The 26,501-nt window shown below is 43.2% G+C and overlaps 2 protein-coding genes across 3 annotated transcripts in view; one reads left to right on the top strand and one right to left on the bottom strand.

Moving 5' to 3' along the window:
* Positions 1-1,415, bottom strand: part of LOC141127380 (uridylate-specific endoribonuclease D-like) — a 32,319-nt gene extending 30,904 nt beyond the window's left edge. The window contains exon 1 of the mRNA XM_073613737.1: positions 1,346-1,415. Within this exon, the coding sequence (XP_073469838.1) occupies positions 1,346-1,415 (70 nt within the window). The remainder of the gene's footprint in view (positions 1-1,345) is intronic.
* Positions 1-26,501, top strand: part of TSPAN31 (tetraspanin 31) — a 182,136-nt gene that overhangs the window by 55,396 nt on the left and 100,239 nt on the right. The window lies entirely within an intron of this gene.

The raw sequence follows: 26,501 nt of genomic DNA, 5'->3' as shown, positions 1-26,501 counted from the left end.
TGAAATATCTATTAAAATATATGCTGTCCTAATGGGTGGAGTTTGGAACTTGGGACTTCTTAATATTCATTAAACCAGACTCAGTAACAGGGAGATACATGTTTCTGAGGACCATACTCATTTTACAGCAGGAAGTCCTGGTACAGAAAATCAGTGCTGAGACTCTAGGGCTGTGGGCTATGTTCTATATATGCAATTTATGTAAAATGTACTTTTCGTGATTGACTTTTTATTGTAGAGGACCCCTGACATGTTTGAACCTTTTTATCGTAAAGGAATCCCTGATATTATTTTTAGGTTTCAGGGAACCCTTGATAACAATTACAATATCTACAGCTCATTACTCTGAACAGAAAGCTGAGATTTAGGAACACAATTTAAAGGCTAAGTTCACCTTCAGGAAAAAAATCAATAATACACATATTTTTGCAGGAAAAAAAATGTATTTATTATTTTTCCCCCACAGGAGTCAGTCAAAAAACTGGAGGAAGTGTCAATGGACTACAAGTGCGCAATCAGGGTTAAAATTGCTGTGTCTTATTAGGCTGGATTCACACCTATGCATTTTTAGTGCTTTTTGCATTTTGGAGATTTGCACAACAGAATATGTTCCATACGAAACCATGGTAAATGGACTGTAGTACAAATCTGCAAAAGGCAAAAAGCACTAAAAATGCATAGATGTGAATCCAGCCTTAAGAAACATTCTCCTCTGTCCCGTGGACCTGTCCTGTGCCCTGTAGACACAACAGGAAGTGAGAGGATATATTTCAAATGTGAGGGAAATCCCCTCTCACACAGTTGTCACATGAGCACACGTCTCCCATTGGAAGATTTGCCCTCTATTTCTGTTCTGGTGGCAACTCAAAATTTTGAATTTATGCCCATTTTCATTAATTATAATATTGATGCTCAAGACAATTAAAGAGAGTAAATCTCCTCAAAGAGGACAAAGACAGCAATGAAAACTTAACAGTGAGTCAAACCCCTCAGCACTTACCACACAACTGAAAAAAAAAAGGAACCCGAGTAAGAAGTCTCTTATAGAAGCAACCATTGCCTAACTCATCTACCGCATGCTAGTTGTGAAGCTAAACCTATGTATTGAATCAGAAGGAACTAGTATGCGTTCTATGAGTCGGTGAAAGGCTGCTTTGATCAGGGCTTTCTATCACTGTTGTTTCGGTTCGAGAGATTCCTTTTAAACATATAACAAAAATTAATTATTAACGTTTAATACATAGTTCATCATTCAGCTGGTTCCTAGTTTAAATAATACAATATCTAAATATAAAAATTATTTATAACACAGCCAAGTAACTGTCGCAAAAGAAAAGGATCTCACTTGGCTCTGGTAGGTGCGCTCCATAGGCAAGGTATGGCAAAAACCACAGGATAAGGAAGGAGGTCCTCATTGTGGAGTGTCTGCGGTTACAGTCCTGCAAACCTCTGTGCAGCTGCAAGTCTTTTATAGGCATCTTGTATCAGTGATCTCAGGAGGTGGAATATCAATACTAGTGACCTTGCTTGTCTCACAACCTTTCTGAACTTCAGGAATTGTGCAACATTATCCTGGGTGACCGTTAAAACTGGGTGACCTTTACATTTCATTTCTTAAACATGTCATTTTCACTTATTTATCAGATACAATAAGAATTTGTCTTGAAAATAAACTTAATACATTTATTTGTGTATATAATTGTAATACATGTAATACAATTATTCATGTCCAGTTCGAAAAAAGTTGACGTTTAAAGCAGTAGTAAACTCCCATTGGACACTTGTACCTACAGGTAGGCTTATAATAAAGCTTCCTTGCAGGTACAAGGAATATCTCCTAATCGTCCACTGTTTTCAAAGCCGCATTCAGTGTGAACCTGGACTTAACTTGGGGATGAAAGGGCTAGATTAAAGCAAAACTACACTCTTTCAATTAACATTACCTATGTTTAATCCTTATGCTGCTAGCATTAGTTAAGAAATAGAAAGGTATATTAGATTTTCTTGTATTCAACTTTTTTTTTTCTTCAAGAAGCAACATTTCTTCAGTTGCTTCTTGGTTTCTGGCCTAGGTCACAATGATGTCTTGCATTCCAGAAGTCTGAATGTATTTTTCAAAATGAAATCTGGGCCTTACGACCACAACCACAAAACCACTCTCTTGTTTGTAGTCACACTTACAAAACTCCACGTCTCCATTTTTAACACATCCTGAAACAACTCGTCACAGACTTTTGGAACATTCAGCAAACATTCAAGGTATAAAGACTATGTAGTGGGTACCTTGCCAAGCTGGTCGTCACCGGATTGAATGCTGACACAGGCAGATAGGGAGAACGTGCCTGTCAGTGCCTGCGAGGGGGATTCCCCACTCCCTCTCCTCACACACAGGCATCCACCCGCTCTGTTCCCTTCTCCTGGGTCCCTATTGACAGAAGGAGGAAGCCAATCAGCAGCAGCAGCAGGGAACCATGGACATGAAGTCCTATTCACCAAATGACCCCATTGCTATTAAAGGGGATGGAGCTACAAATCCCAAAGTGCTTTGCTGAGGGTGATGTGGATATTTTGAAATTAATATTTATATCAAGGAGCTTCAAGGGAACCATTGTGAGGGCTTTCTATATATTTTATAGGAACATGTGTACTCAATATCTTTGGGTTTAATCATGAGAGGTGGGCCTATTTACTGTTTTTGGTATCTCAAACACTCCAATGTCTTTTGGTCTGTTCGTTTGGTCTGTTGTTTGCATAGTAAATAAGTTATTCTATTGTTCTTTGGGACGGGGGGCAGACATTGCGGCTCCCAAGTCCTTGAAATGCTAATTTATGTTATATCAAAGAGAGCTGTCGGTTGTAAATCAAGAGATAAAGCTTAAACAGGTACTCAGGTTTTCAGACATAGAGGCACCGGAGATAGCCTCTTATTTATGTGGGAAGTATGAGACTTAAATTTCAGCCAATCAGGATTCAATGCCACTTCTGAACCAATGAAGTGATCCTGAGTTTTGATTGGTAGGAATGGGTTATTCTAACAACATAAAAACCAAAGCCGAGGGATGCTAAATCTCTTAGGCTCACGGTCTAAATGAAGGGTGGTCACATAAGACCTCTCGATACAATGTATCTGTATTATCTCTTATGTCTCTTCTCCTTACTTTTTCTATCCTAGGAGTTGCCTTACCTTGATAGCATGTGTATGTCAATTGTAACCATATCTATATCTCCTTTTTGCATTAATCTTTGTAGACTGGCAACACTGTATTTTTAACATCACTATACTATATGTGGTAATCTCTGATTATTCTAACCTTTCTTTTCTGTATAAATAAATGTGATTGTTATTCTTTTTGCACAGTTATCATTCCTTATTGATTTCATAGGTTATAGCTGCAACCGCATGGGTTGATTCATATAGATAAAAGGTTTTAATCACTTATGTTATGTATCATTAAGCATATAAGTGAGGTAGGTAAAAATCGCCATATCAAGGGGAGATCACCATGAGGGAGAGAGAGAGATAGATGTGTCCAGGGGACCAACAGTGATCCGACCTACCTAAGGTGATCCACTGAGAAACCCTCCTGTCAAAGGTTCCATAGTTGGTTCAGAGCCAGTTCCAGAGACATTCCAGAGACAGTGGAATTCAGTCATCCCGCCAGAGAGAGACCTCTACTGCAGGCAATCCAAGGACAAGAGGCGATCGAGTCGTAAGGTGGCCAGACGGCCTGCTGAAGAACTATCTTCCTGGACATTCTTCTTCCTGCCTGGGTTGCAGGGCTGGTGAGAGGGCACTTGCCCATTTTAAAGACACACTACCCACTTTGAACACTACCTACAGACAGCATAGTTGCATATTACCAAGAGGACCTATCACTTACCCCATTAAATCTCTTTATTCTGGTTACTGACTCCCCTTGTAGCATACCGAGGATTCTTTATCTTTTCTGAGCTCCAACTGCTGGTGAAGATAATCACAAGGACTTGCACTTTGAACATTGCTATTTCATTACCCTTAAATGGGACACATCACAGATGTTTTTCTATTACCTCATTGCTCATTAGTATTAAAGGTACTATAGGCCGGTCTGGGGTTCCCCTTTAGCTGTAGTAATATCTACAGCAATCAATAGCTTGCTTGGGGAGTCCATTTTGTACTGTTATTGCTGTGTACATTGGTATTAGTCACTTATTGTTGAAAATTGTTATTGACTGTTTTGAGAACTATTTCAAAATCTTTTTAAGTCTGTTCTCTAGACTAAGTAAATTTGAGAGAGCTTAAACAGTTCAAACTGTGTCTGTGTGTCCTTACTGTGCTATTCCACTACCCACATTGCTAGGTATGCCAGTAGGGGCTGAGACGCTTCTTGTGGTTGAAGGGCAGAGTAACGGACTGAACAAACTTAAGCGGCTCCTACGGGGGTAGCGCTACATTACATACCTTTATACCTTGATTTGGAGAGGAGAGTGGATGATGTCATGATTTCCACCTCAGCCAGTCAAAGGAAGCCTTGTACTCATTGATAAAAATGCAAGGCTTTCTGTAAATGGCCAAGAAACCCTCAGCCCAACTCAGTTTTGTTATGACAGCAGACAGGAAGTCTCTGTACCACAACTAGAACACAACACTGTATACGGTATGTAGCTTATGCTATATACAGTTTATACAGTGCAGACAGCAGCTACATCAATTAGTAAAGAAGCTTGGCCCAAACAAACTATTTAAAGTGAAAGTAAACCTGGAGCTCAGCTTCAACCAGATAATCCTATAATTAACACACTTCCTGTGCTAGGGTGACAAAAGTACAGAGCAACGTTGTCACCTTAGGACAGGGAGTGTGTTAGGACTACATGACAATGTGTTAGGACAATATAACCCCCTTTTCTCCAAAACAGGGGAAGTTGTTTTGTAGTTCACAAAGATAGCAGGGGAAAACACTAACTAATAACAGCACCCCCCCCCCCCCAAAAAAAAAAAAAAAGCACACAGGATGTTATTAGCTTACAAGACTTCTGGCAGGATGAACATGTACTTTTTTCTTTTTGCACTTGTTGAATAAAATGCTTTAAATGGAATATTTAACAAACAAAAAAAAAGGCATGAATTCCCAATATGCAGAGCAGATCACCATCACTCATTTACTAACATTGGTGTTTTCACATGCGCCAAGCCACATAAAAGAGTCAGCGTCTTCTTTTTCCACATTTCCTGCATGTTGGGCAGCTCAGTGAAGTTAATTTTTAACCACTTGCCGCCCTTAGGATGTACCCACAGATCCTAGGGTTTCAGTGGTTATATTGGTGTCATGGCTGTAGTCACCCCGTATTTTTTTTTTCTATGGCAATAATGCTGAATATTGTAAAAGTGATCCAAGCAGCTACAAAGCTGCTGGATCACTATTACATATGGCGGAAGGTGGTCCCCCTCCTTCTGTCACGTTATGCCGCCTTCCTGGGCTCTCCCATTTGACCGAGGAGCCTGGGACTGAAGTCAATGGTTCTGCCGGCTAACCATAGAGATGAGGGAGGAACAAAAGTTTCCCAATCATCTCTATGGTCTATGAAACCGGAAGCGACAAGGATTTTGTCACTTCCGATTTTAGTTTGTTGTTTGATCAAATGCTTTAAGGGCAGAGGGGAAATCTGGGGTCTGGGGTCTGATCTCTTATCAAAGAGTACCTGTCACTGGCCATGCATGTTGTTCATCTCTTGTGATAGCAATATAGTTGATTAAAAGAAATGAAAAAGAGTGTAAAAAATGTATTTTAAAGAAAATAAATACAGTGCCTTGAAAAAGTATTCATACCCCTTGAAATGTTCCACAATTTGTCATGTTACAACCAAAAATGTAAATGTTTTTTATTGGGATTTCATGTGATAGACCAACACAAAGTGGCATATAATTGTGAACTAAAGTGGAAGGAAAATGATAAATGGTTCTCCAATTTTTTTACAAATAAATATGTGAAAAGTGTGGCATGCATTTGTATTTGGCCCCCCCGAGTCAATACTTTGTAGAATCACCTTTCGCTGCAATTACAGCTGCAAGTCTTTTTGGGGATGTCTCTACCAGCTTTGCACATCTAGAGAGTGACATTTTTGCCCATTCTTCTTTGCAAAATAGCTCAAGCTCTGTCAGATTGGATGGAGAGCGTCTGTGAACAGCAATTTTCAAGTCTTCCCACAGATTCTTAATTGGATTTAGGTCTGGACTTTTACTGGGCCATTCTAACACATGAATATGCATTGATCTAAACCATTCCATTGTAGCTCTGACTGTATGTAGCTGTGGATCTCTGCAGCTCCTCCAGAGTTACCATGGGCCTCTTGGCTGCTTCTCTGATTAATGCTCTCTCTGCCTGGACTGTCAGTTTAGGAGGACGGCCATGTCTTGGTAGGTATGCAGTTGTGCCATACTCTTTCCATCTTCGGATGATGGATTAAACAGTGCTCCATGAGATGTTTAAAGCTTGGGATATTTTTTTTATAACCTAACCCTGCTTTAAACTTCTCCACAACTTTATCCCTGACCTGGCTGGTGTGTTCCTTGGCCTTCATGATGCTGTTTGTTCACTAAGGTTCTCTAACAAACCTCTGAGGACTTGCAGAACAGCTGTATTTATACTGAGATTAAATTACATACAGGTGGACTCTATTTAATAATTAGGTGACTTCTGAAGGCAATTGGTTCCACTAGATTTTAGTTAGGGGTATCAGAGTAAAGGGGGCTGAACACAAATGCACGCCACACTTTTCACAGATTTATTTGTAAAAAAATTGGAGAACCATGTATCATTTTCCTTCCACTTCACAATTGTGTGTCACTTTGTGTTCGTCAATAACATAAACTCCCAATAAAATACATTTACGCTTTTGGTTGTAACATGACAAAATGTAAAAAATGTCAAGGGGTATAATTACTTTTTCACGGCGCTGTAATAAAATAACAAAAGGTGGGGTGTGCCTTCGCCTGTGTGGACAGGGATCCTTGCACCGGCCCTGCAGCTATCCCATATTTTCTCAAATATAACAGGGCAATTTCTAGGTTTATATAACTAGTTTAGAAACAAGCTTGAAACAAGGTTCTCTAAATGGCTTCTTTAATGCATTCCTGCATTTGAAAATCGTCTAAAATTCCCAGTATATATTATTTTTGGTCTGGATGGATAGTGGCTTTCGAGGTGTGAAGGACTTCTGTCCAATATCAGTGGAGCTTAGGACATCTCCAAAGCATATGTATCAAATCACGCAATCAGGAGTCCTTAAAGCGGAAGTTCCACTTCTAACTAGAACTAGAAGCTCCAATTACGATTAAGGAACTGCAGGTAGCGGTTGGCTCAGCTAAGTCTGGTAAAGCCCCGTGACCAGAAAGCTATACGTTCCAAAATGATAAGCTACTATCACCCATTCTTCACTGGTCCTCGCTTGGTCAAAATGTTGAATACTCCCATGACTCGGCTTCCTTTCACAGGGAGTCTTTGAAAGCTATTATCTAGGTCATCCCTAAAGACGGGAAGGATCCCCTGCAATGCAGCAGCTACAGGCTGATCTCCCTGCTAAATGCAGACCTGAAGTTTTTTACCAAGATACTGGCCTCCCGCCTTCAGAAGCATCTGCCATCTCTGGTCCATCTGGATCACGTGGGTTTCATCACACAAGGAAGGCGAGGGATAACACCACCAAAGTTCTTACCTTGATCCATGCAGCATGTCAATCTCAGACTCCCTGCGTATTCTTGGGAATAGATGCGAAGAAAGCCCCTGACCTGGTTAACTGGCAGTTCATGTTTGTGGTTCTGAGCCATATAGGTCTGGGGGATATTATGCTTCGCTGGATAATGAGTATTTAAACTTCACCAACAGCACAGGTTAAGGTGAATGGTGTTCTATCGTCCCCCTTCCCGGTCACAAATGAGGCTAGACAGGGATGCCCACTATCACCCCTTCTATTTGCCCTTACACTAGAGCCCTTCCTCTGTACTGTCCGTTCAAACTCTAATATACAAGGCATGTGCATCGGGCGATCCACACATAAGGTCTCGGCTTATGCCCGACAACATGCTATTCTCCCTGACCAACCAATTAATCTCCCTCCCAAATCTGTTCAAAGAATTCAAACTATACGGGTCCCTTTCTTACCTTAAAATCAATGTTTCCAAGTCTGAAGTTATGGGTGTGGAAATCTCTCCCTCCCTGCTCCGGTCCTTGCAGCTCAGTTTCAACTTTCGTTGGACAGACCGAGCCCTGAAATACTTTGCCGACACTTTTGAACTCAATTTCCTCCCCTTTTGTAAAATGTGCGTGCTCTGCTTGACAAGTGGAACCTGGGATTGCACTCCTGGTTTCGGAGATGCAATATTATTAAAATGAGTGTGCTGCCCAAGTTTCTATACCTTTTTTCAGGCTTTGCCTATAGCCATCCCTACGAGATGCTTTAAACAAGCCCATTCCCTGTTCACAGGGTTTATTTGGGCTCGTAAACCCCCAAGGATCAGGAGATCTCTATTGTCCCTCCCAAAACAATCCAGGGGCCTTGCGGTCCCAGATCTTTACAAATATTATCAAGCAGCGCACTTGGGACGTCTTTTAGACTGGTGTCATCACGGTGACGTTAAACTCTGGCCCTGTATAGAACAAGACCAAAGTAGGGTGTTGCTGCATAGATCGCCTTGGTGTTTTAAGGATCTCCCTCCCCCTTTAAAAAAACACCCGCTTATAGGAACAACATTCTGTCTGTGTTTCCAGCTCATCTCTATGAACAAGTGGTCCTCCCGAGAGTCCCCACTGTCCCCAATACTTGGTAAGCCCCTTTCTCTCCTGGCCTCCGTATGGGTTCTTTTAAGACGTTGATTGAGGCAGGACTTTATCTAGTATCCCAATTGGCAATAACAGGAGCCTGGCCTTCATTACAGGCCCTGATGGATCGAGATGGTCCCTTCCAACTGGACATCTGGAGAGCTTCACAACTACTACACTTCCAACAGATTCTCCCTACCCCTGATACTTATTGCCGTGACCTGACCACACTAGAGCAGTATTGCTCATAAAGTGGCGCGTTTCCTCATGCCCTCTCCACAATGTACAACCTCTTAGTTTCTCCTCCCGAGGACTTCCTACCTCCCTACTTGGCAAAATGGGAAACTGTTATGGAATTATTTCTGATTGGGACTCTAAAAACTGCAGTTAGAACTGCAGCTGCAGGAACAGATTCATAGGACGAAATCACTGTGTTTAAAATGTCCATTCAGTGCCCAAATGTATTATTACATGTTATTTTATACACAGATCTATATTATTAAAAGCTAGCGAATAGCACAATTGCAAAAGTAAAACCTTGAGAGGGGAGGGGGGAGTAGAGACAGAGAGAGCTTCTAGCAGAAGATGCATCTGTGTGTTAGGTGAAGGTTACAGAATACATTTCAACAGTGCGAGCAAAATGGAGTCTCTTGTGCTTAAATGAACAATACAGTGAATGTCCATGTCATTTCCCTCGTTTTGTTTATTTGACACCATTCTTCTCCACGTTACATTCAGCCGATTGCTGGTAACTCCTCTTACATTAGCACAGAGAGACAGTGTCCTGTTCAGCTCTCTCCTAGTTTTCTCACAATAATGGATTCATCAAGGCTGGTGGACCATTTGTTAGTACAGTGGGTAGTCACACAGAGGCATAGCCTGATGAGGAAGTAAATATCAAATATGAGAAATAGGAACATTACAATGTAAGTGTCTATTTTCTGTAACCATATTGCCATTTGTGGTGAAACGTATGTCGGGAGGTTGACGCTCTGACGTCATCGCCATTTTCAGTGTGGACGGGTGCTCGCTTTGCCGGCCGGCTGTTTGCTGTATTTTTACATACTCATGTGAGTTTTCTACCTTTATCTATTAAATCGTTTTTATCAGTATTACACTATGGCCAGTTCCTTTTTATTTACATGCTTGTGAGATGTCATTTTGGAGTCTCTGCTATATCCCCCGGTTCCTGCCGCAAGCAGTCCAGAACGCTAATGGATCTCTCATACTGCTATTGAACATAAGCTGTAGTTGGCTTGCCTTGCGGTAAGCGCATTATTTGCCTGGTGGTGTATCACGTAGTGTGGTGTGGTTAACCAATACTGAACACAAGCTGTTGTTGGCTTGCCTTGTGGTAAGCGCAATATTTGCACGGAGTGTGGGGTCTCATCTTTACTACTGAGTTTGATTTTTTCCTGCTGTATCTTTATGCACTAGTGTAAGTTTTCTACCTTTTCTAAACTTTAACTAGTTTGGCAGTATTACACTATGGCCAGTTTCCTTTTATTTACATGTCCATGAGATGGAAGTTTGGTGTCCTCATTGCATCCTTTCAGCTACAATGTATACAGTCTTAGAGCACCATCTGGATTCTCCAACCCAAGACATGATACAGGCTGGTGTACGCTTGCCTTGCGGTAAGCGCAATTATTGGATATTTGTGGATACTGTATGGGTTGTCACTCATATTTTTTACACCATTGACTCTGGTTGGATTCATCCAAGGGGTCTTTCTTGGACTGTTTTCAGATCATTACTTCACATTTTTATTTTCTGTTACTATATATGGACACTTATTTTTATTCGCAAATATCACATATGGACACTCATGTTTGATTCGTACATACATGTGTTGACCCATGTACTTTTCATAATTTAATTGTTAATAATTTTCAACATTTTTGTATTTATATATGTACTTCCTCACGGAAGTCTTGGAGATTGTTTCACGTGTTTCACTTATATTTAGCGCGGTTATTTCCTTTTTATTATGCCATATAAAAAGTCACCAAAACCTCCTAAACCCTTAAAGGGGTTCCATCCATCTTTAGCAATATCTCTGGCCTTACTTTGTAATTCTCTTATCTTAGCAAGATGCCCTTTAATAATGTCCTCATTATCAGAAATGTATATACAGCAGTCAGTGTGAAATACCTTACACATCCCACCTTGAGCTGCAATGAAATAATTTAGCATTAATCTGTGCTTTAATACTACTTTTTTAAGCTAAGCCATTTCTTCACTCAATAAACCTATATCAGTGGTAGTAAGGTTAATAATCTCATCTACAATTCTAGTGTAATTATTTATTCTTTTAATTGCTTCAATTCACCATCCTGTCCAAGAAGGGAACCATGACCATGCCATGTCATCTTCAGTGAACAGCTCTCTTTTGAACAGTAAAGGGTATTCTGGACTTTGATCTGGTCGCACTGTATCTTTGCGAACAGCCAAAGAAGGTGCTAACTTCCCAATATACCATGTACCTGTAACATTAGTAGGAAGCCAAGCGCAAGCTTTATTTCCACATATATAATATAACCCTCTACGTATGGATGGTATACCTGCTCCTACAAAACTGGAAGCAATAACATGGAATCTCAGGTAACCGATATTTTCACATATTGGGAACTGTGAGCAATTTGTACTATAAAGGGTTATATTTAGTTATGGATCTGGGATATAATAATATTTACCATAGTTTCCTCCATAAACTGTAATCTTTGCTGCAGTGCAATCTGAATTGCCCAACCGTGTACATTTTTTTTTAAAGATATTTTTATTGATTTAAATACAAACCAGTTGTACAAAACAAGCACAACAAACAACCACTAAATAAAGCTCAGTTAATCATTGGTATACATTGTCAAGTACATAGCTCATGTGTAAATAAAAGACAAATAGTGGTACAGCAGTCTGATATTGATCACATAGGTACATACTGTACACAAGAATTTTGTCGATGTATAGCAATATTAGTAATCTGCATATAGTATATCCTGGCACGGCCTGTAAGTGATCCATACTATGCATACATTATAAAGAGAGGGTCAGGGGGCTGGACAGCCATCTGCCCCAGATTTTGTGGAACATTTTTTTCCGTTTCCTGAGTTCAAAGGTAAGTCTATACAGTGGTATAACGTCATTAACCGCCTGCCGACCGCCGGCCGTCAATTGACGGCCAGGCGGCGCGGCTTTCGTTGCGGGAGGGCGTCATATGACGTCCTCCCATTTAAACAGGAAATGCGCGCGATCGTGCGCGCGCATCCCTGTTCCTTCGGTGGCGGCGTGTCACGGAGACACCGCTCGCCACCGAGGGGGGTGAACAGCCATTGGACATGGCTGTTTACCACGTGATCGGCCGTGATGAAGTCACGGCCGATCACAGATAGGTCCACCCCATTGTGCACGGCGCATGCGCGCCATCGCGAGCGCGCTGCGCGTGCACGTCGGTGACGGAGTTCACTACACTACTCGTCACCGACGCCGGTAAACAGGCATTGGCTGGCTGTTTACCCACGTGATCGGCTGTGATCCATTCACAGCCGATCATAAATGTAAACACAGAGCGGTAATTAGCTGTTACCAGCTCTTCTCTCCTCACACACCGTTTCCAGTGTGAGGAGAGAAGAGCCAGAAGCAGTGAGTTACCGATCTGTGTTCTGTAGTGTCTGCACCAACACCACACCTGTCCCATCGCCCCCCCCAATTGTCATCTGTCGCCCAACAGTCACCAGTGTCACCCAATAAAGTGCACCTGTCACATAAGGGACTGCCATCAGTGACCGTCAGCGGTGCACCTGTCACCCGTCACAAATCAGTGACCATCAGCGGTGCACCTGTCACCCGTCAGCCATCACCCGTCACCCATCAGTGACCGCCAGCCGTCACCCATCACCCATCAGTGACCGCCAGCCGTCACCCGTCACCCATCAGTGACCGCCAGCCATCACCCATCAGTGACCGCCAGCCGTCACCCATCAGTGACCGCCAGCCATCACCCGTCACCCATCAGTGACCGCCAGTGGTGCTCCTGTCACCCGTCACAAATCAGTGACCATCAGCGGTGCACCTGTCACCCGTCAGCCATCACCCGTCACCCATCAGTGACCGCCAGCCGTCACCCGTCACCCATCAGTGACCGCCAGCCGTCACCTGTCACCCATCAGTGACCGCCAGCCGTCACCCATCAGTGACCGCCAGCCGTCACCCGTCACCAATCAGTGACTGCCAGCCATCACCCATCACTGACCGCCAGCCATCACCCGTCACCCATCAGTGACCGCCAGCGGTGCTCCTGTCACCCGTCACAAATCAGTGACCATCAGCGGTGCACCTGTCACCCGTCAGCCATCACCCGTCACCCATCAGTGACCGCCAGCCATCACCCGTCACCCATCAGTGACCGCCACCCGTCACCCATCAGTGACCGCCAGCCATCACCCGTCACCCATCAGTGACCGCCAGCCATCACCCGTTACCCATCACCTGTCACCCATCAGTGACCGTCAGCCATCACCGATCACCTGTCACCTTTTAGTGACCGTCACCCATCACCAGAAAGTGTCCGTGGCCTGTCACCCATCAGTGACCATCGCCTGTCACACCGTCATCTCCGATCAGTGAATGTCAGCTGCCCCCTATCGCACAGCCCATCAGTGACCGTCACCTGCCACCTGTCACACCGCGTCATGTCCAAAAGAGTATTCAGCAGTGAGGAGGCGTTCCAGATCCTCTCCATGACCGATGAGAGCAACGGGGAGTTCTCATCAGATTCCAATTTGGATTCTGATTCAAGTTCGGCATTTGAACCAAATAGTGAATCGACAAATGATTCGGAGGAAGAATGGGTCCCTCCCAAAAGGGCACGGCACTCTGGAAACCAGGATTATATTCCCAGGCCCAGTACCAGCGCTGCCACCACCAATAGGCCCCAGGAACAAATTCCCAGGCCCAGTACCAGCGCTGCCGCCAGCGTTAGGCCCCGGGAACAAATGCCCAGTACCAGCGCTGCCACCACCAATAGGCCCCAGGAACAAATGCCCAGACCCAGTACCAGTCCTGCCACATCACGCCTGAGTACCAGCACAGGAAATTCCAATCCAACTACTGGAGTGTCACACCCCCCAAGAGCCAGGGCCTCTACATACATGCCAGATGGTCTTGCCAACCCAATATGGCTGCCTTCCAACTCGGCATCGCCAATTATTCCCCCGTTCACAGCACTGCCAGGTGTGCAGACCAACACCCAAAATTTCTCAGAGATTGATTTCTTTCATATGTTTTTGCCCGACACTATGCTGCAATTTATTGTGGACCAGACAAATTTGTATGCCCAGCAATATATTGCCAACAACCCCCAATCATCCTATGCCCGTCCTTTTGAGTGGAGAGATCTGAATTTGGAGGAGTTCAAAATGTTTATGGGCCTCACCCTAAACATGGGGATTACAAAAAAAAATGAAGGACATGCCTATTGGTCCACCCACCCCATCCACAATATGCCCATTTATTCTGCCCTAATGTCCAGGTCCCGATACAAGATGATAATGCGCTTTCTTCACTTCAGCGACAACACCCAGTGCCCTCCCCACAATCATCCAAATTACGACAAGTTATACAAGATTCGCCCACTGATAAATTTCTTTTCTCAACAATTTGCAGAACTCTGTGTCCCCGATCAGAAAATTTGTGTGGATGAGTCCCTGGTACCCTTTTCAGGCCGGCTAGGAATAAAGCAGTATATTCCTAGCAAAAGGGCCAGATACGGAGTAAAGTTATACAAGCTATGTGAGAGAGCCACGGGATTTGTATGCATTCCGCATATATGAAGGAAAAGATTCCCAGCTCCAGCCCCCTGAGTGCCCGGCCTACATGGGCACAACTGGAAAGATTGTATGGGACCTGGCATACCCACTTCTAAACAAAGGATATCACATTTACGTTGACAACTTTTACACCAGCCTGCCCCTTTTCAAACACTTATACATCGCAAAAACCCTGGCCTGTGGAACCTCCAGAAAAAATAGAAAGGGCTTCCCACAATCTTTAGTGAACAAAAAGCTGCGAAGGGGGGAAAGAGCATCATTGAGATGCAACGAAGTACTGGCCTTGAGGTGGAAGGATAAGAGGGACGTGCACATGATGTCCACCATCCATGAAGACACTGCAATTGTGGTACAAAGAAGACAAGGTCCCATTGAAAAGCCAACATGTGTCCAAGATTATAATCTCTACATGGGGGGGTAGATTTTAACGATCAAATGATTCAGCCCTATTTGTCAATCAGGAGGTCCCGATTCTGGTATAAGAAGGTAGCAATTTATCTCATCCATTTGGCCATTTACAATTCCTACGTAGTCTACACCAAATCCATTGAAAGCCCCGCCCCCTTCCTAAAATTCATAGAAGAAGTTGTCACGTCCCTCATCTATCACCAAAGACCCCCCCAAGAAGACCTTCGCTCTGAGGTTGTTTGCCGACTCCATGAGCGCCACTTCCTCTTCAGCATTCCACCATCTGAAGCATGCCGAAGACGGCAAAAAAAATGTCGCGTGTGCACCAAAAGAGGATTTAGAAGAGATACCAGCTACCATTGTCCCCAGTGTCCCTCCCAACCTGGCCTTTGCATTGGTGAATGCTTCCAAATTTATCACACATCCATAAAATATTAGCCCATATTTTTAACCATTTCCCCATTTTCATCATCTGTGCTGACCATTTTCCATTCTTTCCCAAATAACCATGCCACTGCCTTCCATGTGAACTGACCCTGGCCTGTTTTTTGACTATGCCTCTGCCTACCGTTTGGACTGCTTTCATGTGAACTGACCCTGGCCTGTTTTGTGACTATGCCTCTGCCTACCGTTTGGACTGCCTCCACGTGAACTGACCCTGGCCTGTTTTATCAACTACTCTACTGCCTACCGCTTGGACTGCTTACATGTGAACCGACCCTGGCCTGTTTTATGGACTATGCTTTTGCCTACCGCTTGGACTGATCTGTTGCCCTGCTACTGTAGTACACAGGGGTCTCACATATGTGAGGGGCTCCAGAATTGTTTTTCCGGTTGGAGAAAACAATTATTTTTGTTTTCTCCGGGTTTCGGAATTAGGGTCTGGAGTCCGGAGGCTTCATAGAGATTTGGGTGGGTCGAAGCCTTTACCCCTGTGCCCCTGTGCACAGGTCTTACCTGATTGTGGCCCTCAGCCTGCTGCTGACTTACTGCCACCATGCCCATGCCTGTCGCGGTACAATAATGTGTGTCTGCAGTTAACAGTGTACCAGAACCAATATTATGGCTGTGCTGGCTGTCTCTACCTGGACAATTTCTATGGACTGTGCTGTGCCGACTATAGACAATATTCCTGCCTGCTGCCTGGATAGTTAATATTGCTGTCGCTAAGCACCTCCCTGTCTGCTGCCTGGACCAGTGCTCTCCTCTGTGGATACTACTAAAAGCACAGGTAATGCTTTTTTTTTACCCTTTCTGCAATAGAATTTATTTTGGATTGTAATTCTTGGTATGTGCATGCTATGTGTTAGAAATATGAAGGGTTTTCAAAAACGATAGGTTGCCAGGAAATTATATATGTCATTTATGCTCCTAGAACGCCTGATGGTGCTACTTTGATGTTGGGCCTCTGTATGTGGCCAGGCTGTGTAAAAGTCTCACACATGTGGTATCGCCATACTCAGGAGGAGTAGCAGAATGTATTTTGGGGTGTCATCTTTGCTACGTACATGCTATGTGTTGGAAATATCTGATAAATAGACAACTTTGTGTAAAAAAAAATGTGTTTTCATTTTTTTCCACATTTTCCAAAAACTTCTGGAAAAAAAAGAACCCTTCAAAAGACTCATTATGCCTCATAGATTATACGTTGGGGTGTTTGCTTTCCAAAATGGGGTCATTTTGGGGGCAATTCCATTGTCCTGGTGCTCCAGGGCCTTCAAAAATGCAATAGGTGGTTGAGAAATGAGATGTGTCATTTATGCTCGTAGATCGCCTGATGGTGCTACTTCAATGTTGGGCCATTGTATGTGGCCACGCTGTGTAAAAGTCTCACACATGTGGTATCACTATACTCAGGAGGAGTAGCAGAATGTATTTTGGGGTGTCATCTTTGCTACGTACATGCTATGTGTTGGAAATATCTGATAAATAGACAACTTTGTGTAAAAAAAAAAATGCGTTTTCATTTTTTTCCACATTTTCCAAAAACTTCTGGAAAAAAATGAACCGTTCAAAAGACTCATTATGCCTCATAGATTATATGTTGGGGTGTTTGCTTTCCAAAATGGGGTCATTTTGGGGGCAATTCCATTGTCCTGGTGCTCCAGGGCCTTCAAAAATGCAATAGGTGGTTGAGCAATGAGATGTTTCATTTATGCTCGTAGATCGCCTGATGGTGCTACTTCAATGTTGGGCCTTTGTATGTGGCCTCATGTGTAAAAGTCTCACACATGTGGTATCGCTATACTCAGGAGGAGTAGCAGAATGTATTTTGGGGTGTCATCTTTGCTACGTACATGCTATGTGTTGGAAATATCTGATAAATGGACAACTTTGTGTAAAAAAAAAATGCGTTTTCATTTTTTTCCACATTTTCCAAAAACTTCTGGAAAAAAATGAACCGTTCAAAAGACTCATTATGCCTCATAGATTATACGTTGGGGTGTTTGCTTTCCAAAATGGGGTCATTTTGGGGGCAATTCCATTGTCCTGGTGCTCCAGGGCCTTCAAAATTGTAATAGGTGGTTGAGAACTGAGATGTGTCATTTATGCTCGTAGAACGCATGGAGATGCTACTTCAATGTTGGACCTTTGTATGTGGCCAGGCTGTATAAGAGTCTCACACATGTGGTATCGCCATACTCAGGAGGAGTAGCAGAATGTATTTTGGGGTGTCATCTTTGCTACGTACATGCTATGTGTTGGAAATATCTGATAAATAGACAACTTTGTGTAAAAAAAAAAATGCGTTTTCATTTTTTTCCACATTTTCCAAAAACTTCTGGAAAAAAATGAACCGTTCAAAAGACTCATTATGCCTCATAGATTATATTTTGGGGTGTTTGCTTTCCAAAATGGGGTCATTTTGGGGGCAATTCCATTGTCCTGGTGCTCCAGGGCCTTCAAAAATGCAATAGGTGGTTGAGCAATGAGATGTTTCATTTATGCTCGTAGATCGCCTGATGGTGCTACTTCAATGTTGGGCCTTTGTATGTGGCCTCGCTGTGTAAAAGTCTCACACATGTGGTATCGCTATACTCAGGAGGAGTAGCAGAATGTATTTTGGGGTGTCATCTTTGCTACGTACATGCTATGTGTTGGAAATATCTGATAAATGGACAACTTTGTGTAAAAAAAAAATGCGTTTTCATTTTTTTCCACATTTTCCAAAAACTTCTGGAAAAAAATGAACCGTTCAAAAGACTCATTATGCCTCATAGATTATACGTTGGGGTGTTTGCTTTCCAAAATGGGGTCATTTTGGGGGCAATTCCATTGTCCTGGTGCTCCAGGGCCTTCAAAATTGTAATAGGTGGTTGAGAACTGAGATGTGTCATTTATGCTCGTAGAACGCATGGAGATGCTACTTCAATGTTGGACCTTTGTATGTGGCCAGGCTGTATAAGAGTCTCACACATGTGGTATCGCCATACTCAGGAGGAGTAGCAGAATGTATTTTGGGGTGTCATCTTTGCTACGTACATGCTATGTGTTGGAAATATCTGATAAATGGACAACTTTGTGTAAAAAAAAATGTGTTTTCATTTTTTTCCACATTTTCCAAAAACTTCTGGAAAAAAATGAACCGTTCAAAAGACTCATTATGCCTCATAGATTATACGTTGGGGTGTTTGCTTTCCAAAATGGGGTCAGTTTGGGGGCAATTCTATTGTCCTGGTGCTCCAGGGCCTTCAAAATTGTAAATGGTGGTTGAGAAATGAGATGTGTCATTTAGGCTCGTAGAACGCATGAAGATGCTACTTCAATGTTCGGCCTTTGTATGTGGCCAGGCTGTGTAAAAGTCTCACACATGTGGTATCGCCATACTCAGGAAGAGTAGCAGAATGTATTTTGGGGTGTAATTTGTTGTATGCATATGCTCTGAGAGAGAAATAACCTGTTAATATGACAATTTTGTAAAAAAAAAAAAAAAAAAATCTTCATTTTGCAAAGAATTGTGGGCAAAAATTACAACTTAAAAAAATTCACCATGCTACTTAATACCGTGGAATGTCTACTTTCTAAAAAGGGGTCATTTAGGGGGTATTTGTACTTTTCTGACTTGTTAGTGTACCAAGAAATGAGATAGACCATCACTACATCTGTGTGATCAGATGTGATCAATTTTCAGTGATTGGCACCATAGTTTGTAGACTCTATAACTTTCACAAAGATCAAATAATTTACACTAATTTGGGTTATTTTTACCAAAGCTATGTAGCAGTATAAATTTTGGCCAAAATTTATGAAGAAAAATTACTAATTTGCAAAATTTTATGACAGAAACAAAGAAAAAGGCATTTTTTTTTACAAAATTTACTGTCTTTTTTATTTATAGCACAAAAAATAAAAAACCCACTAGTGATTAAATACCACCAAAAGAAAGCTCTATTTGTGTGAAAAAAAGGACGCAAATTTCATATGGGTACAGTGTTGCACGACTGAGTAATTGTCATTCAAAGTGTGAGAGCGCTGAAAGCTGAAAATTGGTCTGGGCAGGAAGCGGGGGTTAAAGTGCACTGTATTGAGGTGGTTAATTAATTTTAGCCAAAGAGATTTCAGAGACGTCTGTATACCTTTCCATGACAACAGTATAGTCTTTCTGACATAGAAATAAAGGATACGTAATAGTCTCTTAGCCTATGATGATATCTGTGAGTCACCAAAGACCCCTAGTAAACCGTTTTTAGGGTGAATAATTTTAGGGATGCCTAGACCAGAGGAAATGAAAGAACCCACCTCCACCCAGAAGTCCTGAACCACTGCACAGGTCTAGAAGCAGTGCATGAAATCAGCATCCCCTCCACAACCACGGAAACACTCAGCCGTGGGCTTCAACCTAATTTTGTATAGCCTAGCCGGGGTAAGGTGGGATTGGTGGAAAATTTTGACCTGTATAACTCGATCCCTAGATGAAATAACTATGTTTTTATATGTGTCACTAAACTCAGTCCAGTCCTCCTCCGTGAGTGAAATGTCCATGGATGACCTATTTTCCTGTGTTTTGCTAAATCTGGGGTTAAAATCTGTCATTAGGGCAGCGTAGTAAGCAGAAATAAGTTTGTTAGGATCAGGTTGTCTCAGCAGCCTCTCTAGTGGGGGTAAGTTAGTGGGATCATTTAGGGAACCAAACTGAGCTTGGATAGCATGCCTAAGCTGATAATAGTGGAACAAATAAGAGCGTGGTAAGTCAAAGTCAAGTCTCAGTTGGTGAAAAGATTTGAAGCCTTGGTCATTGTATAGATGGCATAGATATTTCACGCCCCTGGAGTACCAGTGCTTGATGTCGGGCAAAGAGTATAGTTCCTGCAGAGTGGGGTTAAACCATAGAGGATTATTTGGGGATGCTGCCCAGGTATGTCGGGGAAATTTTTGTAACGATGTATCGGAAAATTGAAAGGGAGGTAGCCAGCATGGAGGTACCTGGTCGATTTGGGACCTTGCCCCTGTAAATAATATTATGGAGGGTTTCCATGGAAGCTGCAATGGCTCCTTCAGTGGTGGTACATGCATTTGCCGAGACTGGATGTAGCCAGTCATGAATATGCACCAGCTGTGATGCTGGTAATAAAGAAAAAAATTTGGAAAATGTGTGGCGGCAGCCTTAACGTCTCAAGTGCCACCCTAGGGGATCCCCCACTCCACAGGAACGTTGTACAGATCATATCTATACGTTTAAAAATAGATTTAGGGATTTTACAGGGGGAATTGGCCAGAACATATAGCAATTTCGGTAGGTAAACCATTTTGAGTAAATTTGCCCTTCCCATAAGGTCCAGAGGCAGGTCCATCCATTGTTTAGTTTGCTCCTGTAGGCGACTCAGTAAAGGATCTAAATTATTAGTAATATAAGTGGATAAAGGCAACTATACCAGGACCCCGAGGTATCAAAAAGAGGACACCACCTGCAGTTTGGAGTCCGAGTGGATCTGAGAGATCGCTGCAGAATCCAGGGGGAAAAGACTAGATTTGTCCCAATTCCACCGAAATCCAGAGAAATCTCCGAACGTATTGATCTCGGCCAACAATGATTGGAGTGACACATTGGTATCCGCCAGATATACCAAGGTGTCGTCCGCATAGAGAGAAATAAGCTCCTCTATAGTAGCAATAGGAAGGCCTTTGACAGATGGGGAGGAACAAATTTGTGCCGCTAATGGCTCCATGGCCAAGGCAAATAGAAGCGGGGACAATGGGCATCCCTGCCTTGTACCCCTAGTAATTAAGAATGACTCAGTGACCGAGGAATTAACCTGAGCACGGGCCCGGGGGGAAGCATAAAGGAGTCTTATCCATGCCACTACGCAAGGACCAAAACCATACAGCTGTAACACCCGAAAAAGATACGGCCATTCCACACTATCGAATGCTTTACAAGTGTCCAAGGATACAATGGCACATGTAGGAGGGCACTCATGGGGATATTGCAAATTGTGAAACAATCTACGAATATTCATTCTAGTGGACCTTCCAGGTATAAAACCCCCTTGATCACTATTGACCAAGGTTGTAACTACAGCATTTAAACGGTTTCCAAGCACTTTAGCCAAGATCTTAACGTCCACATTTATGAGGGATATTGGGCGGTATGATTCACATTTAAGTGGATCCTTGCGGGGCTTCAGCAGGAGTATGATCAAGGCCTCTCGCATAGTGGGGGGAGTCTGGGGGGCTGGCATTTGTGAAATGGCATTTGTGAAATGGCCACCGCAATCTCTTCAACCGAGATGGGTGCCTCTAACTCATCCCTCCTCTCAGTAGAAAGGGAGGGGAGAGATATGTCAGCAAGGTAGTCATTTAGCTGGGGTTCAGTGTACTCAGCCCTGGATGTGTATAGGTCTTTGTAAAAGTTTTAAAAAGTTTCCATGATATCCCCAGGAACATCACTAATTTGGCCTTGTATAGTAAGGATACGTGGGATAGATACAGGGGGCGGTCAGGTCTTGTCAGATATGCTAAGAGGCGTCCAGCTTTGTTACCATGTTCAAATGATTTCTGTGCGGTATGTAACAGTCGCTTTTGAGTAAGGTCTAGTAAACGGAGTTCATACTCCCTACGCTTCTGTAGCCATACTTCTCTCGTGTCAGGGGCCGTGTTAGTGGCATAAACAGACTCAGCTTGCACCATAGCAGTCCTCAGTAAGCTGTTGGTTATTTTTCCTTATAACCCCAGTGACATAAAAGTGCCCCTCAATGTGGTCTTAAAGGCTTCCCATTCTACAGAAGGGTCCACTGTTCCCATAATGTCTTTCCAGTATTCTGTAATGCCTCTTCTACATGTCCGCTGCACCACCTCATCCTCCAGCCAGTAAGAATTTAGCCGCCAAATGGAAGGGCCCGAGCCTGGGAGGATGGCGAGGTCCACAGAAAGAGGAGCATGGTCTGAGACACCTCTAGGTAGGTAGGAAACCGCAGAGACAAGGGCAAGGGTGTCCGCAGGGGCAAAGGCCATATCAATCCGAGACATGGTGCGGAAGGAGTCTGAATGACAAGAAAACTGGTTTTCGTCTGTGTGTTTCCAGCACCATAGTTCGGTAAGGTCATAAACCTGCATCCAGTCCAGAAGGGAGGGAAAGGGTCTACCCCCACCCCCCAAGTGGTCCATGGCTGGATCTAATATGGCATTAAAATCACCCACGTAAAGTAAAGGTCCAGGGGGTCTGTTCAACAATTGAAGTGACAATTTGGACAGCACCTCCACCGAAAATGGAGGAGGAATGTAAATGTTTACAAGAGTAAGCGTCACAGATTAAATCTGTAGAGTAAGTATAACAAATCTCCCATTTGGGTCTGTCTTGACTTGTATAGTTTCAGCTGGAAGGGATTTAGCCAATAAAATAGAAACTCCCCTAGAGTAGTTTGTGTGGGTAGCATGATAATATTGAGCCAGCCATGGACGCTTAAGGGCCCTCACCCTAGTATCAGTTAGGTGAGTTTTTTGGAGGCATATGATATGGGGACGGCATTTTTTTAGGACTGCAAAGACAAGGGACCTCTTCTGAGGTGCATTCATACCTCTAGTGTTGCATGACACTACTTTTAGGGACCTTGTCATTGTAAGATAGATATTATACCATAATCACAGAGACATGTAAATACACTCATATCCAATATCTCACAGGCTGTGCCAATCCACACACATTCAACCACATCCATATTGTGTTGCAGATATCTGTTTTTACATAAGCATGTGCTGTTAATAGATAAAACAGAGAAAACCAATGAGCTGCTCTGAGCAGCAGCTATAAAAAGTGAAAAAAGGAAAAAAAAGAAGAAAAAAAAAAGAACAAAAAATGAACATTGTTTGAAAAAACCATATCCCTCGCCCTGCTCGGCCATCCCCAACTTAGCGAGCCTTGGATTCCTAAACCTGAATAAACCCCTATTACCACGTAAGTAAAAGAAAAGGGTGAATGTTATTGAGGGTCCAACTATTCCTCGGTCACACCACTAACCGGTGAGTAGGTAATGTGGAGTCCGGTGTGGCTCTCAACTGAAAATAAGAAAATAAAATTATGTCCTGATCCAGGATGTTTGATCTCTGCAGTCACGCAGAAGTTCAGACATCATTCAGTCCTTCTTTATGGCAAATAAAAGAGACGATAGGCCAATCAAAAGAAGAGAAATAATAATAATAATGACGGGCGTATGAGAAGGGCCTGATGTATAAGTAAGTAATGCCCCTTAAAGCTCATGGGAAAAATCAAAAGTTATTGCGGGACTTGCATTCCACCTCGTAAAGGTGGTTGACCTCAGTAATATGGGTCAGGCACATAGTGAATAGGAGACTTCAGAACTGTGTCAAGAAGGTAGTCAGCAAAGGAGTCAATGAACAGGTGTTGCTATCAGTTACCTTTGCGTCTGGCTGCAGGTCCATAGCAATCATTCAGCCATGCCATGGCTTCCTTAGGACTGGTGTAAAAGTGAGCTTTACCATCGTATATGATGCGAAGCTTGGCGGGAAAAAGCATGGTGTATTTCAGTCCCTCTTCACGTAAGCGATTCTTCACTGCTGAGAAGGAGATACGCTGGCGCTGAACTTCAGCTGAGAAATCAGGATAGATTGATATATTATTGCCATTATACTTGAGCGGACCTTTCTCTCTTGCTATTCGCAGGATGGCCACCTTATCCTGAAAATTGAGAATGCGTGCTATAATGGAGCGTGGAGGTGCTCCCTCTGGGGGAGGACGTGGAGGGGTATGGTGTGCCCCTTCAATCACATAAGAGAATGAGGCCGCATCTGTGCCAAAAATGTCCCTCAACCAGGAATAGAGAAATTTTTCAGGGTGCGAGCCTTCTGCGCGTTCAGGGAACCCCACAAAACGGAGATTGTTCCTTCTTGAACAATTCTCCAAATCGATTTTGGCGCGAAGGGCGTCCAGTTCCCCAGTATTATCATGCACTTTAACAGAGAGGGGGTGCACAGTGTCCTCTAAGGAACTAATGCGTTTCTTCATGTCCCCGGCCATGTCATGGAGGTTATGAACATCCTGTTTCAGGAGTGAGAAGTCCATCCGTATAGAAGCTATTTGAGTAGTGAGTGAGGCCTTGCAATCTTGTATAGCCAGCATAATGGTGGCTAGAGTAGGTTCAGCAGAGGGAGGAACCTCCTCTTGGTCATTGTTAGCAAGTTGCTGGGGATCCTGTACTGGCTGGGATTCTTGTGGTGGCTGGGAGACTGTTTGTGTGCGGAAAATAGCTGGAGTGGAAACACTCACCCCACTAGCAGAACTCTGGTCATCAGAGAAAGATGTCTGCAGCGTGACTGCCTGAGGAGCCTGTGTCCCGGCGCCATCTTGCCTCCGGAACCCCGCCAGCCGGTCCGACGTGGATGAGGGCCAAGCCGGCCTGTATTTCACCATATTAGCCAGCCTGCCTCGTGCCCACTGCCGTGGGGAATGATTAGAGCCCTTCGGTGAGGAGATAGGACGCAGGATGCCTGAAGGATGGCAGTTAAGAGCCTGAGCGGTGTAACTATGCGGCCGCTCGCTCCACCACCAAGCCACGCCCCCCCAGCCGTGTATATTTAGTGTTAAACGGGCACGTAATGTTTAAACAAATCTGTGGAGTGTCTATCTGTTTTGAAACCATCAAAATTACTGATCTGTGCACATTAGCTGTGGAGACTATGTAGAGCCATTTATTCTGGTCCTGTTTAGATCAGTGAAGTTGAGAGGCATTGCTATCATGGGTATTGTTCTTGTTTGGGGATGTAAATGAGAACACATCCAGCAGTTACTAGCGTTGCTATGGGTTGCATACAATTTTAACATTTGGATGAAAGGATTATTTTTTCCATGTCTCAGTTCTCACAAACAACAAAAAGAAAAGAAACATCATCATAATTTTTTCAAAGGATATCATCACTTCAGAATTTTCTTGCAGTGACTGGCATAAATCCAGGTGGGCTTTTCTTGCAACTTGACAGCGGAACCGGTTGTCAAAAGCACCAAATGTGGTCCATCAAATTTTGGTTCTAGTGGCTTTCTGAAGTGTCGCTTGACCACTACCCAGTCACCTGGTTGGATTCTGTGAATACCTGAAACAGAATCTGGGTCGGGATAGATTTATAAACACCTTCATGTATTTTATTCAATGTTCTTTGCAAAATCTGAACATATTCTAACAAACTATGAGTGAGAAGCCTGCAACTGTTGGGGAAAATATAGACCTGTTTTGGGTGGCCCTCCAAATAAAATCTCATAGGGGGACAGCCCATGTGGTTGTTTAGGGGTAGTTCATACAGAATATAGGGCTAATGGCAAACCTTCCACCTATCCTTTTCCTGTATCTGCTTTAATTTTTGCTTATCTGTTTTTCAAAATTCCATTAAGTCTCTCAACTTTACCACTACTTTGTGGATGATAAGGTGTATGGAAAGCTTGCTGTATGTGAAGGGCTTCTATTACCTCTTTCATTACTTCCCTGGTAAAATGGGTTCCTCTGTCACTCTCAATTGTTTCAAGAACTCCATATCTACAAACTATTTCATTCAAAATTTTCTTTGCTGTTGTTTTTGCATTTGCTTTAGCTACCGGCCAGCACTCAGGCCAAACTGAAAACATGTCAACACACACTAGAGCGTACTTATAGGTGCCTATTCTGGGCATCTGAATGTAGTCTATTTTCTATGTAATTCTTTGGAAAGGGAAATCTGGCTTAGGAGAATGCTTTTGGGGAACATGGACAGGCCTCCCTGCATTGTACAGAGCACAAGTGATACATGAAGCACAAAACTTGGCTGCAAATGCACTAAATCCAGGTGCTATCCAATAGCAATCAGTAAGTGCCACCATGGCGCCCTTAGCAAGATGACTGACGCCATGTGCCAGTTGTGCTAAACCTGGGTACAAACTCCTGGGTAGACACCACCTGTTGTCAGCGCTCCACAGGACCTGCTGATTTTGGGTAGCATTACATTTGAGCCACTTATCCTTCTCTTCATCAGGGGGTGGTTCTACAACTAA

Source organism: Aquarana catesbeiana, linkage group LG02, assembly GCF_042186555.1.
Source record: "Aquarana catesbeiana isolate 2022-GZ linkage group LG02, ASM4218655v1, whole genome shotgun sequence".
Taxonomy (NCBI): Eukaryota; Metazoa; Chordata; class Amphibia; order Anura; family Ranidae; genus Aquarana; species Aquarana catesbeiana.
This window is presented reverse-complemented; position numbering and strand designations above follow the sequence as displayed.